The sequence below is a fragment of the Muscardinus avellanarius genome (assembly GCF_963383645.1).
Source record: "Muscardinus avellanarius genome assembly, chromosome: 9".
Taxonomy (NCBI): domain Eukaryota; kingdom Metazoa; phylum Chordata; class Mammalia; order Rodentia; family Gliridae; genus Muscardinus; species Muscardinus avellanarius.
This window is the reverse complement of record NC_137795.1, coordinates 36,675,849-36,696,992: the sequence shown is the minus strand read 5'-3', so window position 1 is coordinate 36,696,992 and position 21,144 is coordinate 36,675,849. Positions and strand designations below refer to the sequence as shown.

Below are 21,144 nucleotides of genomic sequence, written 5' to 3'. Positions count from 1 at the left end.
CTCTTTATATAGAAACAATTTTGTGCCCACACACATATTTAGTTAAAAGATCAGAGCCAAGGCATATTATGTAAGATAAAAGAACTCTTTATTTCTATAAATTTTCTCTTCTAAGAGATTTTTAAATTTGTGTCTATTTTTCTCACTAAATATCTTACTATACATACTATCCTCTTTTGGCACTTTCCATGGCATGGATATGATATGAAAATATTATAGAACTTTTATTAAATATTACAAAGTTTTATTAAACATTACAAACATCAGCAGTGAAAAAAAATTGCCTGCTTAAAGTTTTTAACCTCCAACATAATGAAGTAGTACTTTCCCAGTTTTTTCCACAAGAGAAACTCATGATGTCCAAAAATCTTTTTTTTTTTTCAAAATAAAGGGGGCACTATTCATAAGTCAGAAATTATATATTTTAGTCTTATCTAGAAAAACTAGTGGTGAAATCAATAAGAAATCTCTTGGGATGTTACTTTCTTCACTGACAAACTACAGAAAGGTTGGCTAGATGATCTTTAGAAAATCTCAGTGATTGATTTTTCTTTTTTTTTTTTTTTTTGGGTGTGGTACTGGGGATGGAACCCAGGGGCATTCTGCCTCTGAACTCCACCCTCAGCCCTATTTTTTATTCTTTATTTTGAAACTGGGTCTCCCTGAGTTGCAAATGACTTCAGTAAGTAGCTGAGGCCGTCCTTGAAGTGTGATCTTCCTCTGCCTCAGCCTCCCAAATGCTGGGATTACAAGCATGTGCCACCACGCCAGGCTTTCTGTGATTGATTCTAAGGTCAACACTACACATATCCATAGCTTAACCATTCAGGTTCCTCTTTACTACCTAAATGCCAATCATCCACATTCTAAATATTGCCCTGCTGGTTTCTCTTTGGTGATATATTTCCCCCCCTTCCTCTGATGAATAACTTTTTCATTTTTATTTTTATTAAGATTAATTTTAACATACTTTTATTAGTAAAGAGAACAAAAGGAGTCCTACTGGGAGATGGCAAGAATCTTCATACTATGAGGAAGGACTTCAGAATAGCCTAGACTCGATCAGAAATGTACTGGGGAAAAAATGTTCCCTAGGTGATGCCTACCGCTAGCAATGGTACAAAGGTGGAAAATGTCAGGGTGTGTACGATGATTGAGAGGGTGAACCATGTATCATCATTCGTACATGTGTGTGCAGGACAAAGCCAAACACAAGACTGGCATGGTAGATGTGGTTAAATCGTGGAGTCTGTTAGTATATGAATACCATGATAAGGGTATAAATGTTATGTTATTCACTTGGGAACTGTCAATGCCACAGTTTTTCACCTTCAGGCAGAAGAATAACAGTGAAGAACAGGGATAGCGGTTGACAAGTTTTTATGTTCCATGAGAGATAGTATAAAAATTTGCGCCTACCTCATGAGTGAGATGACAATTAGGTAAGTGTTGGAGAAAACAAAAGCATCTATAAACATTGTATAAGTACAGAAAACACAGAAGGGGGATAGAAAAGTGGTGGGAATAACTGAATGGGTTTATAAAATATTATTTTGGGAATTGTTTATTCCTTTTGTAAATACTGACAATATTTTTATCAAATAACCCTGGTTAAAAAAATCTTATTAATACTGCTACTATTCCAAGAAAAGCAACCATAATTTCACATAAATTGTGCATGTGTATAGTATTTTTTGTCATAGTGGGAATTGAACCCAGAGGCATTCTACCTCCAAGATGCAATCCCCAGCCCTATTTTTTATTTTTTCTTTTGAAACAGGGCCTCACGTAGTTGAAGAGGCCTCACTAAGTAGCTGAGGCTGGCCAAGAACCTGAGATGCTCCTGTCTCAACCTCCCAAGTACTGGGATTACAAGCTTGTACCACCATGCCCGACTGTGTATAATATTTTTACTGGACAGAAGAGTCTTCATCAACCAGTGCTATTTAAAGAGTGAGGTCTTTGGGACCACAGCATTAGCCTCACCGAAAATTTATTAGAAATGCAAATTCTTAGCTCCTACCTCAGGTTTGTTGAATCAGATGTCTTAGAGCTGGAATCTGAGAGGGTGTGTGCATAAGCCCTGTAGGTGATTCTGATGGGTGAATAAGTTTGGGAACTGCTGATCTAAACCAAGCATATTCCTTTATGCTTAGCTACCTGAAAGAAAGATCCATATTCAGCATTTTCCTACAAAAGCGAACTATTTTAGGCTCTTGTTCACATCTGTTTCTTTGTTAACTGTAATTGCCTTTTCTTTTTTCTCATTCTTCTGGTGTATTGTATTTAACAAGACAGAATCCCTTTGGAAATAAGTATATATTAAACTAAATAATGTTAATTGCTTTTCAGTCTTACTGAGGATTGTTTTTAAACTATAACTACCAGAGAAACATGAATGCTAGGAGTTTGCAAATGTGCAATTGCAGAAAGGTAAAAATATATCATAAAATACTAAGAAAGTGAGTGAGGGGGATTGACTCTGGTTTGATTAATTGAAGTGGGAAAGTGTCAGACACTGACATTAGGAAAGAAAAAGTAAAAATCAAACTCTTGATGATTTGGATGGATAGCCAGACCAAGAATCTCCAAAGCAGGATAGAAAAGAAAACTAGAGTACCACTTGTTTTAAGAACTCTAATAAAAAGTATCATTGTCATCGTAAGTCATCCCATAAGAAGAGTCTGAAGGTATTTTTTAAAAGGAAATGAAGCTGAGTCTGTTGTGAGATTTAAACAGAGCTGGAAACTTAAAGAAAGACCCAAAGGAAAAGAGATAATAAAATTGAAAAATAGTAAATGTCAGAGCAGTTTGACTTGACTTGACTTATCAAGTGTTTTTGAAAGCTGTGTGAATTAGTTTCCCCCTGGAATTGTGGATGGAGGCTAGGTGGGCTTACGAATTTCAAATGAAGACTACAATGCGTGCTACTTAGAAAGTCTACCTTAAGAGCAACATACTTCCAGTGGATCTAGGAGTAATTAAACTGCAAGGCCAACAAACATTTTACAGAATATTGAGGGCTCCTTTATTCAATCTCAGATCTGAAAAAATATTTGTCTTTATGTCTTTTTAATCATCCCAACCATGTTTCTGATAACACCTGAGCAAACGTTCTTTCTGGCCGTCACTTCAAATAGAAATTCACTAAACATTAATATTTATTTTGGAATGAGAGAGAGTTCTGTAGGTTCTTGTGAATACAAATAAATCTTGAAATACACATATTCAACATTTATGAATAATAAATAGATTTAAAGAATGATGTTCATATGGTTTATTCATAACCTAAGCAAGTGTGACCCTTAAATAATCAAGTTATGATGAATTCTTTATTTTTAGAAGAAATTAATCAGAAGTTACTGTTAAACTGAACTAAAAACATACTTCTTAAATATCACAATGTTTTGCATTTGCTATAGAAATATTAACATTTGGATTCATTATCTTCACTATCATTTTAATAGCAAAATTTTTAACTTATTTTAGCGATATTCAATAAAATCAAGTTACTCAGTTGCATGTGGAGGCTCATGATTGTAATCCCAGTACTTGAGAGGCTGAGACAGGAGGATCACAAGTTCAGGGCCAGCCTCAGCTATCAGTGAGGCCCTCCATAACTTAGTGAGATCCTGTTTCAAAATAAAGAATAAAAAAAGAAGGGCTGGGGATGTAGCTCGGAAGTAGAATGTTCCTGGGTTCAATCTTCAGTACTGCAAAAAAAAATCAAGTTACTCAGATTATTGAATGTATTACCAGCACTCTAGCTATAAGGAACTTTGGAGAGAGAATAAATTAGCAAATGATGAGATTTAGTCTCTTGCATTGCAATGAGTATCATTTGCCAGCAGAGGGAGCACAGTCACTACATTTTATTAGAGAGACAATTTGGGTACTTTGAACTGGGAAAAAATTCTCTACCTGACACATTATAGAAGAAACACTGTTATTGTTTATTTATAATATCCAGAGTCCATTCCTATAAATGAGGCTCTCAGGTTTGGCTTTTGAGGAATTATTTGTGTCTACCATAGGGAGCAATAGTGTGTGTAGGAAGGGGGATTGCCCATGGTTAAGGCTGTGATTGCCTGGGTATACAACCTTCTTGCTCACTAATGAGAAGACCACTTCATACTAGAATTAAACGCTTTCTCATCAAAGAATACTTTGCAGTAGCATCTTATTAATTCAGACTTACTGAGGACAATTGTTTAAAGGAATATTATAGAAAAACATGCTGAGGAAATTAGTATAAATAAATGTGATAAGCAGTATAAATTGATAGCTTTAAGAGCCTGTGGTCTTCTAACTCTCAGTACAAGGAATTTTGCATTGTTAAACCAGGTCACTTAATTTAACAAAAAACATAGGTAATTGTAATTGATGCAATTTTAAGTTCAGATATCCAGTTTCTTCCCCCACCCCAATCATAAGTAAACTAAATTAAGAAACATACACTCCAGTTTATCCTCAGGTCTTCCTCTTTCCAGGAGAGACAGGTAACAGACAATGTCCTTCAAGTGGATGACTTCTGGGGAACAAGTATTTGCAGGAGAAGCTCGGGGAGGGGTGATGGCTCCTTTATTCATTCTTAGACCTGGAAAAATATTTATCTTATATTTTTAAAAATATTCACAATGTTCTCAAATGTAAAATAAAGAAAAAAGATAACAAGTAGACTACGTAAACATCTATATAATTCTTAGTGCAGAATAATCAAATTCTCTGGAACTCCAATATATAAAAGAGTCACACACATCCTGACTGGTGTAAATAATAGGAAATTCTTTGGGATACAGTGATATGGGAGTTGTGCTCCCTGCCACTAAATGGTATTAAGATAAGGATCCTATTGCCCAGGACAAGTCAAGTTAGTATCCAGATCAAATGCATGAGAAAAAACTTTCTTTTTTATTATACTTTTATTATTGAATTATAGTCTCATGTCATAATGTAGTTCATAATGATATTGATATACTACATTTTTCTTCGTGTTTTGCAGTGACAGATATAAAGTGGTTAGAAAGTTATTGAAAACCAGCCTTTCACAAAAACTGAATAAGAAATGTGAGTCTGCCAACATATGGTTTATATATTGGTAAGTAATCATTCAGTAATAAAAAGTATTCATATCAAATATTGCCAGAACCATACATAAGACATACATAAGACATCATTTCTGCCATCAAGAATTGCTCCATGAACTTGCATTTAAAAAACATAAACTGCCGGGCGTGGTGGTGCAGGCTTGTAATCCCCGCACTTGGGAGGTGGAGACAGGAGGATCACGCTGGTTTGAAGCCAGCCTCTCTGGCTTAAGAGACCCTGTTTCCAAATAAAAATATAAAATAGGTCTGGGAGTGTAGCCCAGAGGTAAAAGGGTAGAAGGGTTTCCAGGAACCCCAGTACCACAGAAAGAAAGAAAGAAAGAAAGAAAGAAAGAAAGAAAGAAAGAAAGAAAGAAAGAAAGAAAGAAAGAAAGAAAGAAAGAAAGAAAGGAGGGAGGGAGGGAGGGAGGGAGGGAGGGAGGGAGGGAGGGAGGGAGGGAGGGAAGAAAGAAAAAAAGAACATAAGCTAAAACCTGCATAGTTCTGATGGACATTTAACTAAGAGGTAAAAACATATCATGGACTTACCACGGTAGCATATACCTGTAATTCTATTACTTGGGGGGATGAGACTGGAAGATCACAGGTTCGAAGTTATGCTTAGAAACTTAGCAAACTTTCAGCAACTTAGCGAGACCCTGTTTTTAAATAAAAAGTAAAAGATGGCCGTAGGTGTAGCTCAAAGGTAAAACTCCCCTGGGTTCAATCTTCAACACCCCCCAAAATATTATTGCAGTTTGATTTTAGCAAGGTCCTTACTTAATTTCTAAAAACCTCTTAAATGTCCTGCTCCAAGACAACAGTAGAAAACTGGAATACCAGTTTCCAACTGTGGATGGTCGCTGATAACCTGTCTGATGATACTCTAACTGAAAATTGCTCACAATAAACTTGTAGCTCCATTTAACAGAAGAGACTATTACACCCGGTGGTGTGTTTCTGAGAAATGCTGAAGGCAAACTCCAATTATATTTTGAGGTCCATTTGACAAAAAAGATACTTGGATGGCATGGATATGGAATTCCTAAGTAACTAGGGACTACTAAAAAGAGGGAATCATACTAACCAAATACAGTTTTTCAAGCCTGACCTTTTTTAGTTCTACCTGATTCCATATCTCTTGGATACTCTATTTTCTTCAATTATGACAATGATCTACTACTTCCTATCTCTTCCAGCCATCTTAAGATTCCCAAGCACATAGTTTAACGCCTTATGAAATGTCTTGTTGTTTTACCATTGGTAATGTGGCTACTAATATATGTTACTATTTATTGAGTGTCTTAGATAAGCCCGGAACCATGGTAAGGAATTTAACACACATCATCTATTCATTCTCAAATTAACCATATGAGTTAGATTGTATTATTCTGATTTTACAGATGAGAAACATATTAATTTTTCAGAGTTCTGTGGCTAACAAGACAAGTCCATCTTTGTTATAATACTGATCTACCAAGTATTTTTCTTCAAGGTCAATAATTAAGGAAAGTAAAACAAAAAATTTTTATCTTAATCCAGCATGTGCATCATGAAAACACACACACACACACACACACACACACACACACACACACAGAGACACACACACGCACGTCTTTCATAACTGTCTAAATATTTTCTGTGTTAACTTACTACTATTCTATTCTATTATCTTACTTAATCTTGAAAATTTATCAAAAACTCTTTAAGCTGGATATGGAGGATCATGCTTGTAATTCCAGCATTTGGGAGGCTGAGACAAGAGGACTGTGGTTTGAGGACAGCCTCAGCTACTTAGTGAGGCCCTTTGCAACTCAGTGAGACCCTGTTTCAAAAATAAAGAATAAAAAATAGAGCTGGGGGTATAGCTCGGAAGTAGAATGCACCTGGGTTCCATCCCCAGTACCTCCAAAAAACAAAAACAAAAAACAAACAAAACAAAACAAAAAAACAAACAAACAAAAAACTCCTTAATTTGAAATCACTACTAATGAATAGGTCACAATCCAGTTTTAAAAACACTGCTTTGCTTTACATCTAGCCTTCATTTTCTTTACCAATATTTACTTACTCCAAATATATCTCTACCCCTCACATTTATTCTACTTCTGTTCATAGTTATTAGTGACATTTTTGTGCTTCCCCTTGACATGACTATAACTTTCCGATCTAGAGAACACAGCCCTTGAATTATGGTTGGATAATCTATGCCCTAACTTTGTGTGATGAGCTAATTCTCTGCCAAGATTTCCCCCTATGGTACTGAAGTGATTTAATCAGCTTTGGAATTCTATAATACAAAAACTCAGGACAAAATAAAAGAGACAGAAAAGAATATGTCTTATTTATTTGAAATAAATCTGGATGTCTTATATACCTTCACTTATTTAGAACACAGAATTATTATTTGCATTTATTTTCAATTATCTGCTTTCATGATTCAACATTGAATATAAATAGAGATTTGAGGACCACATAATTTTCTGTCTTTCCAGTTTATAAGGTACATTATATATGTGTGTGTGTATATATATATATATATATATATATATATATATATATATATATATATATATGTTGAGCAGATCCATATACATACACATTACATTTAGTCTCACTTTTTTTTTTTTTTTTTGGTGGTACTGGGGTTCCTGGAAACCCTTCTACCTCCAGGCTACACTCCCAGGCCTATTTTATATTTTTTATTTAGAAACAGGCTCTCTTAAGCCAGCCAGACTGGCTTTGAACCTGCATGATACTCCTGTCTCTGCCTCCCAAACATGGGGATTATAAGCGTGCACCACCACGCCAGGCTAGCCTCACTTTCTGAAGGTGAATCTTTCTATACAAAAATTGCTTTTGAAAACATAAGTATTTCGTGGTTTCTTTGTTTTGTTTTGTTTTTATGGTACTGGGGGTGGAACCCAAGGGCTTTTCTACCTCCGGGCTATACTCCCAGACCTATTTTATATTTTATTTGGAAACACGGTCTCACTAAGTTGCTGAGAGCCTCACCAAGTAGCTGAGGCTGGCTTCGAACCTGTGCGATCCTCCTATCTCAGCCTCCCAAGCGCGGGGATTACAAGCGTGCACCACCATGCCCAGCAATATTTTGATTTTAATGGTCATGATATTTTGTTAACTAAAAGTCCAGTCATGCCTTTAATTGTGTTATAGTTTTATTTTTTTTATTTTTTTTGTGGTACTGGGGGTGGAACTCAGAGGTTTTCTACCTCCAGGCTATACTCCCAGATATTTTATTTTTTATTTGGAAACAGGGTCTCACTCAGTTGCTGAGAGCCTCACTAACTAGCTGAGGCTGGCTTCAAATCTGTGCAATCCTCCTGTCTTAGCCTTCCAAGAATAGGGATTACAAGCGTGTGCCACCATGCCTGGCTGATTGTGTCAAAGTTTTAAATTAAAAAAAATTACATTTATTTAAAAAGACACATGAGTATATATCCAATCTATACATTGAAGAACCAAGTAATTTGTTTTATAGTCTAATATGACCAAATTTGAGTGGTAAAACATATACTTTTTATAACGATTTTGCATCAAGGAAAAGATAATTTCTCAAAGACTTTTTTTCCAAGTGGCCAAAAGTCTCAAAGACTTTTTTTTTAATAACACATATGTTATAGAGCTGGATTCTATATTTTAGAGAAGTTTTAGATTCTCAGCAATAAAGGTAAGAGATTTCTCATATACTGTCCTTACTCATGTATCCCTTCTCCACATCAACATCACACACCAGAATGGTACCTTTGTTATAACTGATGAGCCTCCATTCACACATCATTCCATAGTCTACAATGGGATTCATTATTCGTACTGTATTCTGAGTTTGAACAAATGTGTTGCCAATATAGTATCATACAGAGAAATTTTACTGTTCTAAGAAAACCTTTTGTACTCTATTTATACCCTTCCTTCAATATGTAACAAAACACCGATTGTCTTATTATCTTCCTCATTTTGTCATTTTTCAGAATACTAGATATTTGAAATCATATAGTATATATCCTTTAAACTTGGCTTTTTTCTCCTAGTAATTTGCAATTATGTTCCTCCATGTCTTCATATGTTGATAACTTATTTCTTCTGAGCATTGGGTAACATTCTGTTATCTGGATGTATTGTAGTTTATTTATCTGCTAATGACTTTACTAAATTCAGAGAATAGCTAATGAAAAAGCCCATTCCTGTTTCCAGCACCCTCCTCTCTATCAGCCCATTTTCTCTTCAGTGATGAAAGTTTCTTCGTGTTTTCATTTTATTTTCTAAAAAATAATCTTTAGGCCTCAATCTTTCTTCATATAGTTTACTTTTAAAATTTATTCTACCATTCTGATTTTTTTCATTTTCCCTAAATTCACCTGGAGGGATTCCCCACTACTTATTTCCTTATGCTATATTTTGTTGTCTTGAAGAAGAATCCTTTTACTTTCAGGCAGGTTATGCTAATTATTATTCAGAAGTACAGGAGGTGACTTACTAATGGAAAACAAAAAGTTAGCTATAAGCCTGCTTTCTTAATCATAGTTCTCCCCTTAGATGGTAGGTGGCAGTCTGCATAAGTCTTTAGCAGCAATAGCCTCTGATAATTCGTTTTTTCCCCCCTTTATTCTTTCTTTCTACCTCCCACTCCTACACCACAAATTCTGGAAATTAAATCCAGAGCATAACACAATCTAAGCAAGCACTCTACCAACTGACCTACATCCCCAGCTTAAGAGGCTCTAAATTCTATTTACCATTAATAAGGACCACTTTTACACACCCTAAAATTGGAAAATTTCTCTCTGTAAGAATTGAAAGTGAACACAAAGCTGTGCAAAAGAAGTTTTTTTTGTCTCAAGTGGCCATAGTTATTTTTGAAGAACATGTGATTGATTGATACTCAACTGATACTCAATTCTCATTTGACCCAGGTTACACTATTTTAAATATTTAATCACAAAATGAAGCAAGTACATGCTTTCTTAATCATAGTTCTCCCCTTAGATGGTAGGTGGCAGTCTGCATAAGTCTTTAGCAGCAATAGCCTCTGATAATTCATTTTTTCCCTCTTTATTCTTTCTTTCTACCTCCCACTCCTATATCTATACATGTGTGCATATACACTTATTATAATGTGTAGCAAAGTACAAAATAAATTGAAAAATAAGCATTGCATTGAATATGTTAATTGTATTATAAATAATTACTTTTTTCTTTGATAGTATTTTTCTCTGCCTTTAAGATGATTTCAGTGTACATACACACATGCATCCATATTTATGAAGATTCTTCTCCTCAGAGTCCTAATTATACAAATCACATTAGTAAAACTGAGTTATTGCATATCCTTTAAGTGGATGCTTTTTATTGTACTTCAATTTAGACATTCCACTTTTTGAAACACTGAGCTAAAATGTTTTGTTTGACTAGATATCTTTTAATTTTGATCTTAAGGTTAAATTATCAGCAAATGAGCTGGGAATACTTTAAAACAGAGTTTCTGCTCAGCTCAATTTTGTTTATTTTGAAATATTTCCATTTCAGATAATGGAAATATTTTGCTATTGCTTTATTCATCTTTTTATACTTTTATTAGTGCATTATAATCTCACATCATAATGTAGTTCATAGTGATGGTCACATACATGCACACAGCACTTGATGGGCTCTTCCCTGGCTCCCTTCCCACTCCCCCTCTTACCACACAGAATACTGAGATTGGCATTGGTATTCTCACATATATATACATACATAGCTAATTGAGGTGATTCCTCCATTAATTCTCCCCCTTCCCCCTCCCCCCTTTCTCTAAACCACCTCCTGTCTCCACTGGAATTTCCTCTTCATTATCTAAAGTTCCTCCGTTATTCTGATTATTCCCAGTTGCTCTGGTATCTCTAGTTATTTCATAAGAGAGAAAACATACAACCTTTCACTTTCTGTAACTGACTAATCTCACTTAATTTGATTTTCTCCAGGTCTATCCATTTTCCTCCAAATGATATAATTTTGTTCTTCTTGATTGCAGAGTATTCTATTGTGTGCATATCCCATAATTTTGTAATTCATTCATCTGTTGATGGACACCCAGGTTGGTTCCATAACTTGGTTATTATGAATTGTGCTACTATAAACATGGATATACATGTATTATTAGAATATTCTCATTCCAGTCCCTCTGGAAAGATACACAGGAGAGATACAGCTGGATCATAAGATGGACTCATTCTCAATTTACGGAGAAAAACTTACATTGCTCTCCATAAAAGCTATACTTATTTTCAATTCCACCAACAGTATTTAATAGTTCCTATTTCTCCACATCCATGTGAGCATTTATTGTTGTTTGACTTCTTGATGATTGCCATTCTAATTGGAGTTAGAGGAAATTACAGTGTAGTTTTGATTTGCATCTCCCTGATTGCTAATGATGCTGAACATTTTTCCATGTATGTACTGGTCATTTGTACTTCTTTTTTATGAAGTGTTAATTATTCATTTTTTGATTGGGATATTGGGTTGTTACTTCCTTTTTACTGTTAAATCTTTAAAATACTTTGAGTAGTCTATATATTAGTCCTCTACCAGAGGAATAATTGGCAAATATCTTCACACATTCTGTAGGTTCCTTGATGGTTTTCTTTGATGAACAGAAACTCTTTAGTTTAATGCCATCCACTTCTTAATGCTTGTTTTCTTTTCCTGGGCTTTGGGGATCTTATTGAAAGAGTTTCTATCTATGCCTATATGTTGGAATGTTGGACCTATACTTTCCTCAAGTAATTTCAAACTCTCTGTTCTAATTACCAGGTCTTGAGTTTACTTTTTTGCAGGGTAAGAGGTAGGGATTTAATCTAATTTTTCTACAAATGGATAGTTTTCTCAACACCATTTTTAAAGAAAATATTTATGTAAGAATGCCATTTTTAAAATTTTTTTGTTGGTGTATTGTAGTCATATATCTTAATGAAGTACAAGATGGTAGAGGCATACATGCACACATCGTTCTATTAACCCTTTTCCAATTCTCACCCCATTCCCTCCTGGCTTTATCCTTCTCATGTTTGGCTTAGTGACTGCCTTTGATATGTTTGTGAATGTACATCATGTACCTTAGGAAATTTTCTTCTTTCCCTTCGTATCCCCCTCAGTTAGGTCACCTTATTTACTCATCTATAGTTTCTCCTTCTTTGTCTAGAGTTCATAGTATGATCCATTTTCTCCCTAGTGTCCGCATATTAGGGAGAGTATCCGATTTCTTATTTTTTGAGACTGACTAATCTCACTTAGCATAATGTTCTCCTGTTCCATCTATTTCCCTGTAAATTATATAATTGTGTATTTCTTTTTGGCTGAGTAAAATTCCATTGATTTTACATATCCCATAGTTTTGTAATCCATTCATTTGTTAATGGTCATCTTGGCTGGATCCATAGTTTGACAATTGTGAATTGTGCAACATATGAACACAGATGCACATGTATTAGTTTGGTATTTTGATTTCCATTCTTTTGGGTAGATATCCAGATGTGATATTGTTGGATCATATGGTAGGTTTGTTCCCAGTTCCCATTCTTCTGAAGATCCTCCATACTGTATTTCATAGTGGTTGCACTGAATTGCAATTCCACCAAAAATATATTAGTGTTCCTACTTCCCCACAATATCATCAGCATTTATTGTTGTTTGTGCTTTTTATGATAGTCATTCTAGTTGGAGTTAGGTAAAATTTCAGGATAGTTTTGATTTGCATATTTCTGATAGCTAATGATGTTGAGTATTTTTATGCCTTTATTAGCCATTTTAATTTCTTTTGTGATATGTCTATTTAGTTTATGTGCCCATTTTTTGATTGGGTTATTTGTTTTCTTAGTGCTGAGTTTTTTTTAGTTCTCTGTATATTCTAGATATTAATTCTCTATTGGAGGAATAGTTAGCAAAATTTTTCTCCCATTCTGTTGGCTTTCTGTTGAGGTTCTTGATAGATTCCTTTGCCTTACAGAAACTCTTCAGTTTAGTTCAATACAATGTATTGATCCACCTTTTAGTTTCTTGTGCCTTTGAGGTCTTGTTGAGAAAGATTTTACCTGTGCCTATGTGTTGCAGTATTGGACCTATGGCCTCTTCAAGGAACTGCAAGGTTTCTGGTCTAATTTCCAAGTCTTTGGTCCATCTTGAATCAACTCTTATACAGGCTAAGAAAGTGGGGTTTATTTCCATTTTTATGCATATGGTTAATACATTTTGCAAACATCATTTATTGAACAGGCTATCTATTTTCCAGTTTATATCTTTGGCCCCTTTGTCAAAAATCAATTGGCCAGCAGGGCGTGGTGGCGCACACTTGTAATCCCTGCAGAGACATGAGCATCGTGCATGTTTGAAGCCAGCTGCACTGGCTTAAGAGACCCTGTTTCCAAATAATGGAACAAAGTACTAAACATCACTGAACATTGTCTACCCACTATCACTAGTTTTATAACATATCAAAAGTTAAATAGCGTTCTGGCTGATTTTGGCCACTGAAGAGAACTAAATATCGTATTTGCCTGTATTGTAACATCAGAAATCATACATAAGTATTTTCAAACATGAAAGTCCCCAAATGCTAATATACTATTATCACTTAGTATGCAATATTAAGCTCTGACTAATAAACAAAACAAAAAAACCATTTATCCCAGGCCAATAAATCTTATAATAAAATGTTTAAAAAGTGTGTGTGTGTGTGTGTGTGTGTGTGTGTGTGTGTGTATTATTAGAGATTGAGCCATATCCCTTCAGTTTCATTTGGGTATCTCCTTCACTGTGTCCTCTTCACCTCAGTTCATAAGTGGATCACAGTGTTTATTTTAATATAAATGAACCTGTAAGTTTCTATCTTCATGCTTAATCTTTTTAGATGACACTAAACTTCCATAGAATTTCTTACCATACATTGTGTTTAAATAAATGAATGGTTAGATGCATGAACTAATGACTAAAATGAGTAGCTAGATGGTGCCACTGATTGATTTCTACATGATTTGATATTCATTCATTCATTCATTCATTCATTCATTTATTGGTGGTACTGGGGTTCCTGGAAGCCCTTCTAACTCTGGGCTACACTCCCAGACCTATTTTATATTTTTTTTATTTGGAAACAGGGTCTCTTAAGCCAGCAAGGCTGGCTCTGAACCAGCACGATCCTCCTGTCTCCGCCTCCCAAGTGTGGGGATTACAAGCGTGCGCCACCACGCCCAGCTACATGATCTGATTTTTTTTTTTTGAATATTTAAAGAAGTTTATTAGAAAGATATAAATACAGAGGATAGGTACAGCTCGATACCAGACTGGCATGGAGGGGTGACTCAAATGAATACACCCCTACATGATCTGATTTAAATGGTGCAAGTATAGATATCTTTTTGTCCTTTGGAATGACTAATAAGAAAAAAACCAACAAAAATGCTTATATTGAACTGTAGCTAATATCAAACATTTATCATTATAGATTAAACACGTTAGACACTGAGAAGCCTTACAAAAATAAGGATGATAAGCCTTACAAGAATGAGATAATTCTTTGAATGAGATAATAAATTATTTGAATGAGATAATAAATTATTTTCTATTATCTTTTAATTACTATATTCTTTGAGAGACAGTTACTAATAATGGTTGTTAATTACGTTCCTGTAAGAAAAGGTAATTTAGCTGAAGGCAGTTAATTTTAAGAATGTCTGTGTAGAGTTGGCATAGGTTGGATGAGGAAGGGACAAGGATTCTACAAGATGCATATGGCTATATATTTTCCAATAGTATCAGGTCTGCACTCCAGTGGCATTCTATGTGTGCCATCGTATTGATTATTGAATTCCTAGTATGACAACCAATATGTGCTATTTAATTAGAGCGAAGCTTTGGCAGAGACTTTAAAAGAGTTCTTTAAGAAGTCTTCCCATGGATATAAGGGCAAAGGAAATATGCAATTAAGTAAAATGTCCTAAATAACAGAGTAATGAATGTAACTACTTAATCAAAATAGTTGTATACAAGAGGTATGGAATAAATGGGGCATGGAGACAGAGAGTTAAGGTTCTAAGCAAACTCTATAATCTAGATGGCATTGTACTACATGATATGATTTTGGATTTTTGTCATGATAATTGTGTTGTCTAGGCCAAAGAGTATTACTAAGTTATTTCAGAGGAGGGTGTTTCAATAGGAGATTGCCACAATTCCATGTAATCCAATCTCTCTTGTATTCACTTTCTTTACCAAAGTAACTTGGTGAAACAGCTTAAAGTATTAAGGGTTTAACTTTACTTGAAAAATAAAAGTTTAGAATAAATACACTGAGGATTTATAGTGAAGAACTGAAACTTGGAAATCTAGGAGTAATATAATCAGATTTCTGTTACAAAGAACATTTTGAAGCTGGAAGTTAAGGCTCAACAGAGAGACATAAGAATTGAGACAGTGACCCTATTGAGTAATGGGAGTAATGGAGAGAATTTAGTGATTTATTCAATATGATGAGTGAAATCCTGGAGCATAGGAAGAGTCCAATATTTTCGTATTGGGAAATGGAAAGATTCTTGGGTACTATTTACCAAGAGAAAAGACAGGAAGAGAACCAGCTTAAGTAGAAGATATAATTAGCTTTTGAACACAGTTGAGTATCTTATGGACATCTAGAAAATGAACTACATGTGGAATACAGTAAACATTTTTATGAGTTTAAAAAACAGTTCTGGGTTGTAGAGGGGATAACTACATATTTTATATTTTATGTTTTATCTTGCCTATTTTATATGATATAAATATGTCATGTATTGGGACTGAGGCAAAATATCAAAATCAACTTAAGAAAGTTTGTAAAGTTTTAAAAATGGATCTAGTGGTCAATATCAATGATAAATAAATTTACAAAAGAATTTTTCAAAACTAAGGAAATGTGAAGACCATGTAAACACTGTGTGTTGGGAATTTGTAGTAATAGCAAGTGGCGTATTTTTAAATGAGCTTATAATATAAATTTTCAGTTGGGAGGCTATAAGCCCTTGTAGAAAAAGTGGAATTCTAACTGGAAGATGGGTAGAATGTGGAAGGAAATATACCCAGAGTCATAGGCAGGTATGTTTGCATTCCATTGAACCTCACTATGAGGTATAGCTGCAATTCACTAATAAAATTATTTCTAAAAAACAGTAATTTGGATAGAAAGTAATCAGATAACAAGAGGGACTTTAGATGACGGAGTAAAAGCCCCAATGGAACAATGGAAGGGGTCTAAGGTAGGTGGGGAAGAATTAAAGAAGAAAACACTTTCACTGGTGTTATGTATATATGTGAAATTATAAGTACCAATCTCAATATCATGTATGGAGAAGGGAAGAAGTGGGGAGGGAGCTAGGGGTGAAGCTCACCAAGTGCTGTGTGTGTGAATATCCCTGTCACTCTGAACTACATTATGACGTGAGACTATAATGTACTAATAAAGTATATTATAAAAGAATCATGAGTTCAGAGAGAGGAAGAAGAAGAAGAAGAAGAAGAAGAAGAAGAAGAAGAAGAAGAAGAAGAAGAAGAAGAAGAAGAAGGAGGAGGAGGAGGAGGAGGAGGAGGAGGAGGAGGAGGAGGAGGAGGAGGAGGAGGAGGGGGAGGGGGAGGAGGAAGAGGAGGAGGGAGGAGGAAAAGAGGGAAAGGAGGGGAGGAGAGGAGAGGAGAGGAGGAGTCAAGCAGTGGACTATAAGGTTGAAAGTAAAATCTGAAGTTCATCATTAGCCTGGTAGAGAGGTGAGAAATTAGGGACCTGGCCTTTTCAGAGACGGAAGAGGTATGAGAATGCTGAAACACACTGCACTAGGGAGAGTTTCAAAAATCAAAAGTCCAAAATGCAAGCAGTAGAAATTATCTTAGCCGGGCATGGTGGCGCACGCTTGTAATCCCCGCGCTTGGGAGGCTGAGACAGGAGGATCAGGCAGGTTTGAGGAAGCCAACCTCAGCTACTTAGTGAGGCTTTCAGCAATTTAGTGAGACCCTTTCCAAATAAAATATAAAACAGGTCTGGGAATATAGCCCAGAGGTAAAAAGCCTCTGGGTTCCAACCCCAGTACCACACACACACACAAAAGTTATCTTAGCTCTAAACAAGTGATGAGAGGAGCTTATATTGCAATAAAGTATTTCACCAAAATAACATATATTTCATAAAATGCCAGGTGGACCCTTAGGTATTCCAAGTTAAACAAAGCACTGCTACACTCATACACTCACTTATACACAAATAAACTTTATACCTAATTATATATTGTTTACTGTTTCTATATTTGCTCCATTTGACTATTATTCGTTTATTTATTTTATTTTATTTTTTTACTGAGAGCCTCTTATTTTTCAGTTGATCTACAGAGGAATGAGTAGTAATCACATTCCCAGTGGTATTGTGATAGTTAAAAATAGTAAACTCTAACATGGGATAAACAAAGTACATTATATAATTCTCTATTCAAGAGTCACCTGTGATTTAAATACATCTTGTATACTTAAATGATTGCAAAGCAAGGTTATAGGAATAGACTTATTTTTTCAATCTCTGAGTCCTTGAGAATTATATTATTGTCTAGTGTTCCTTGTTCTTTAGGGAAGACTATCAAAGGAAGGTCTGAAAAGAAAATAATCTAGAAAGATTCCTGAGAAGGACACTGTAAGCTTATTTCTACAATGTAGAGGCCAAGGTTTGAAAAGGAACAAGAGTTAATTTGTTATTGCTGCCTGAGGGTCATACAGCCCATATTCCTTTCAAGTGCATCTTTGCAGAATACCAGAAGGAATCCAAATAATGAAGGGGAAATCTCAGCAAACCTGAAATGGAAGGGTAGGAGACAAAGAAGGCTGAGGTTGATTAATGGAGGATTAATATTAATCCAAATATGTGTAAAAGTATGAATGTAGCATGGTTAACCTGGACACTCATTGTTGGGAGGAGGAAGGGGAAGTGAGGGTGGGAGAGGGCACCGACATAGTCTGAATGTGTGCCATTTTCAATATGATCCACATTAAAAAAAAATAGAAAAAAGAATACAAGATTGCCCTGAATAAATTACAGTCTAAGGAAGAATACTTCCTATTTTTTCTTTATCTATTTTGAAACCTGCTTTGGTTTTTATACCTTGTAAGTCTGACATTTTGTATTTAGTACTATTCTTCTATTTAGAAGAAAAAGGAAGTTTGAAATTAAAAATTCTTAGAAAAATACCTTCATTATTTCTAAGCTATTCTATAGCTCTTTTTCATTCATATCTAATATAAACAATATAAAAATGTTTTCTTTTTTCAAAACTGAAAAACATTAATGAAAAAGTAAATGACAACTTTGCTATTTTATTCAACTTAAGATATACACAATCAATTACTGTGTTATGAAAGAGCAGAGAAGTTTTAATTTCTAAAACAAAATAAGGAACTATCTTATTTTTAATGTCTAGTCCACACTATTTATTTATTTTATTTATTTTAATTTATTTTTTGGTGGTACTGGGGGTGGAACCCCAGGGCTTTTCTATTTCTGGACTATATTCCCAGACCTATTTTATACTTTATTTGGAAACAGGGTCTCACTAAGTGGCTGAGAGCCTCACTAAGTAGCTGAGGCTGGCTTCGAACATGTGCGATCCTCCTGTCTCAGCCTCCCAAGCATGGGGATTACCAGCATGTGCAACCATGCCCAGCTAGTCCACACTATTTAGCTCTGATACCACATTCTAAGGACCAACTATTGAAAATCAGTGTGTGTGTGTGTGTGTGTGTGTGTGTGTGTGTGTGTGTCTGTGTGTCTGTGTGTCTGTGTGGTGCTAGAATCTGGACCCAGAAATATTCTATCTCTGAGCTCTACTCCCAGCACTACTTTACTTTTTTACTCTGAAACAATGTTGCAGGGCCTTAACTAAGTTGCTGAGGATGGCTGCAATCTTCCTGTCTCAGCCTTGGAAATCATTCTGAGGAAAAATAAAGTAGATACGCTGAGCCCTCTCAATCCATGATATCATGAAATATTCTTCTTCTTCTTCTTCTTCTTCTTATTTTTTATTATATTAAGATTTAGATTGAACCCAGGGGTATTATACATCTGATCTACATCCCCAACCTCATTATATTTTATTTTTATTTTTGAAGTATGATCTTACTGAATTGCTGAGGGATTCACTCAGTGGCTGAGCTGACCTTGAATTTATAATCCTGTTTTAGCCTCCCAAATACTGAGATTACAGAAGTGTGCCAGCACACCCAGCTTAGTGAGAATTATTTAAATGAATAAAAATATATTATGGGAAGAAGTATGATTAACATGCTATTTGACATGTATCTCGCTAGGTTATCATATGGACAATTTACATTTGTATTTAAGAAACTTATACCAACATGTGACTACTCTTAGAAAAATAGGTAACAGGGGAAACAGAGAGGGTAGCAACACAACAGAGAGAGTAACAATGTAAACTGTACATCAGATTGCCTGGTTTTCTTATGGCTCAACCACCTATTTCTTAGAGTATCAGTTATTAAACTTCTCTTTGTCTCTTTACCTGTACATCTGTATTGTACTTTGCAATATTGACTACCACTACTCAAATCATTAGCTTTCTGGAGACCCCTGAGTTCCCTTCATGGTATTTGTGAGTTCAAAATGATTTTTATAATGATGCCAAGGGTTTATTTGACTGTCTCACTCTCATTCTCTCATGAATGTCCAGTGACGTTTTCAAAAGGCTTCATGACATGATTTGGCAACAGAAACACAGCAGACATGATGTTCTAGCTGTCCTTAAAGAAGGTAAGGATCAAAGAGATTTGCAATGAAATGGTGGCACTGAGAATAGTATGCTGTCAGATTAGTCAGTCTCTGAAAGTCAAGGGTAGTATGTTTTCTGTCATTTATGAAAGCTGTAGAGAAAATAGAAAACATAAGGGATTCCAAATAAAGCAGAGAGAGAGAGAGAGAGAGAGAGAGAGAGAGAGAGAGAGAGAGAGAGAGAGAGAGAGCGCGCGCTGTAGAGTAGTTGGAGGGAGTTAAATGAGGGAGTTATGGAGGAAAAGAGGGAAGACTGAAGAAGAAAACAGTTATTAATACTTTGGAATGGAAAGGAGTCATTACCAATCTCACTAACTCATGTTTAGAGGGAGAAAGGGAGAGTGGGGTGGTATGTGGAAGGAAATACACAGAGCTGTATTTATGTAGGTTTTTAACACATAGAACCTCACTATGATGAATAATTGCAATGTCCCAATAAATGATGAAAAAGTAAAAGTATAAACGTTTTGCATTAATGTAAAACAATGCCATATTTATTGATCATTTTGTTTTTTTGTTTACGAAAATAGCCACTTTTTATAGAAAATGTTATTTTTGTTAGCACATTAAATGAATAGACTAGCTGGGCACAGTAGCACATACTTGTAATCCCAGCATTTGGGAGGCCTGAAACAGGAGGACTGCGGTTCACAGACAGCCTCAGGTACTTAGTGAGACCCTTTGCAACTCACTGAGACCTGTTTCAAAATAAAGAAAAATAAAGAATAAAAAACAGGGCTGGAGTTGTAGCTCAGAGGTAGAGTGCCCCTGGATTTCATCCCAGTACTGCAAAAAAAGAAAAAAAGTGAATACAAATTGTGCTGCTATGAACATGGGTATGCATATGTTACTGTAGTTCTCTGATTTCAACCTCTTTGGACAAATACCCAGGAGTGGTATAGCCAGATTATATGGTGGCCCTATTCACAGTTTTCTAAGGAATCTACACACTGATCTCCATAGTGGCTGAAATAGTATGCACTCCCACCAACAGTGTAAAAGAATTCCTTTTCCCCCACATCCTCACCAGCACTTGTTATTTGACTTCTTTATGCTTGCTACTCTGATTGGGGTTAAATGGAATCTCAGTGTTGTTTTGATTTGCATCTCCCTGATGGCTAATAATGTTGAACATCTTTTCATGTATCTATTGGCCATTTGTATCTCTTCGTTTGTGAAGTGTCTATTCAATTCAGTTGTCCATTTCTTGAT

The 21,144-nt window shown here is 35.3% G+C and overlaps 1 protein-coding gene across 6 annotated transcripts in view; it reads right to left on the bottom strand.

The window, feature by feature from the left end:
- The window catches only part of DGKB (diacylglycerol kinase beta), a gene marked incomplete at both ends in the record, with an annotated part of 627,903 nt that overhangs the window by 515,134 nt on the left and 91,625 nt on the right, over positions 1-21,144 (bottom strand). For all 6 annotated transcript variants that reach the window (XM_080701803.1, XM_080701804.1, XM_080701806.1 and 3 more), the window contains one exon: positions 4,457-4,597. In XM_080701803.1, the coding sequence (XP_080557929.1) occupies positions 4,457-4,597 (141 nt within the window). The remainder of the gene's footprint in view (positions 1-4,456; positions 4,598-21,144) is intronic.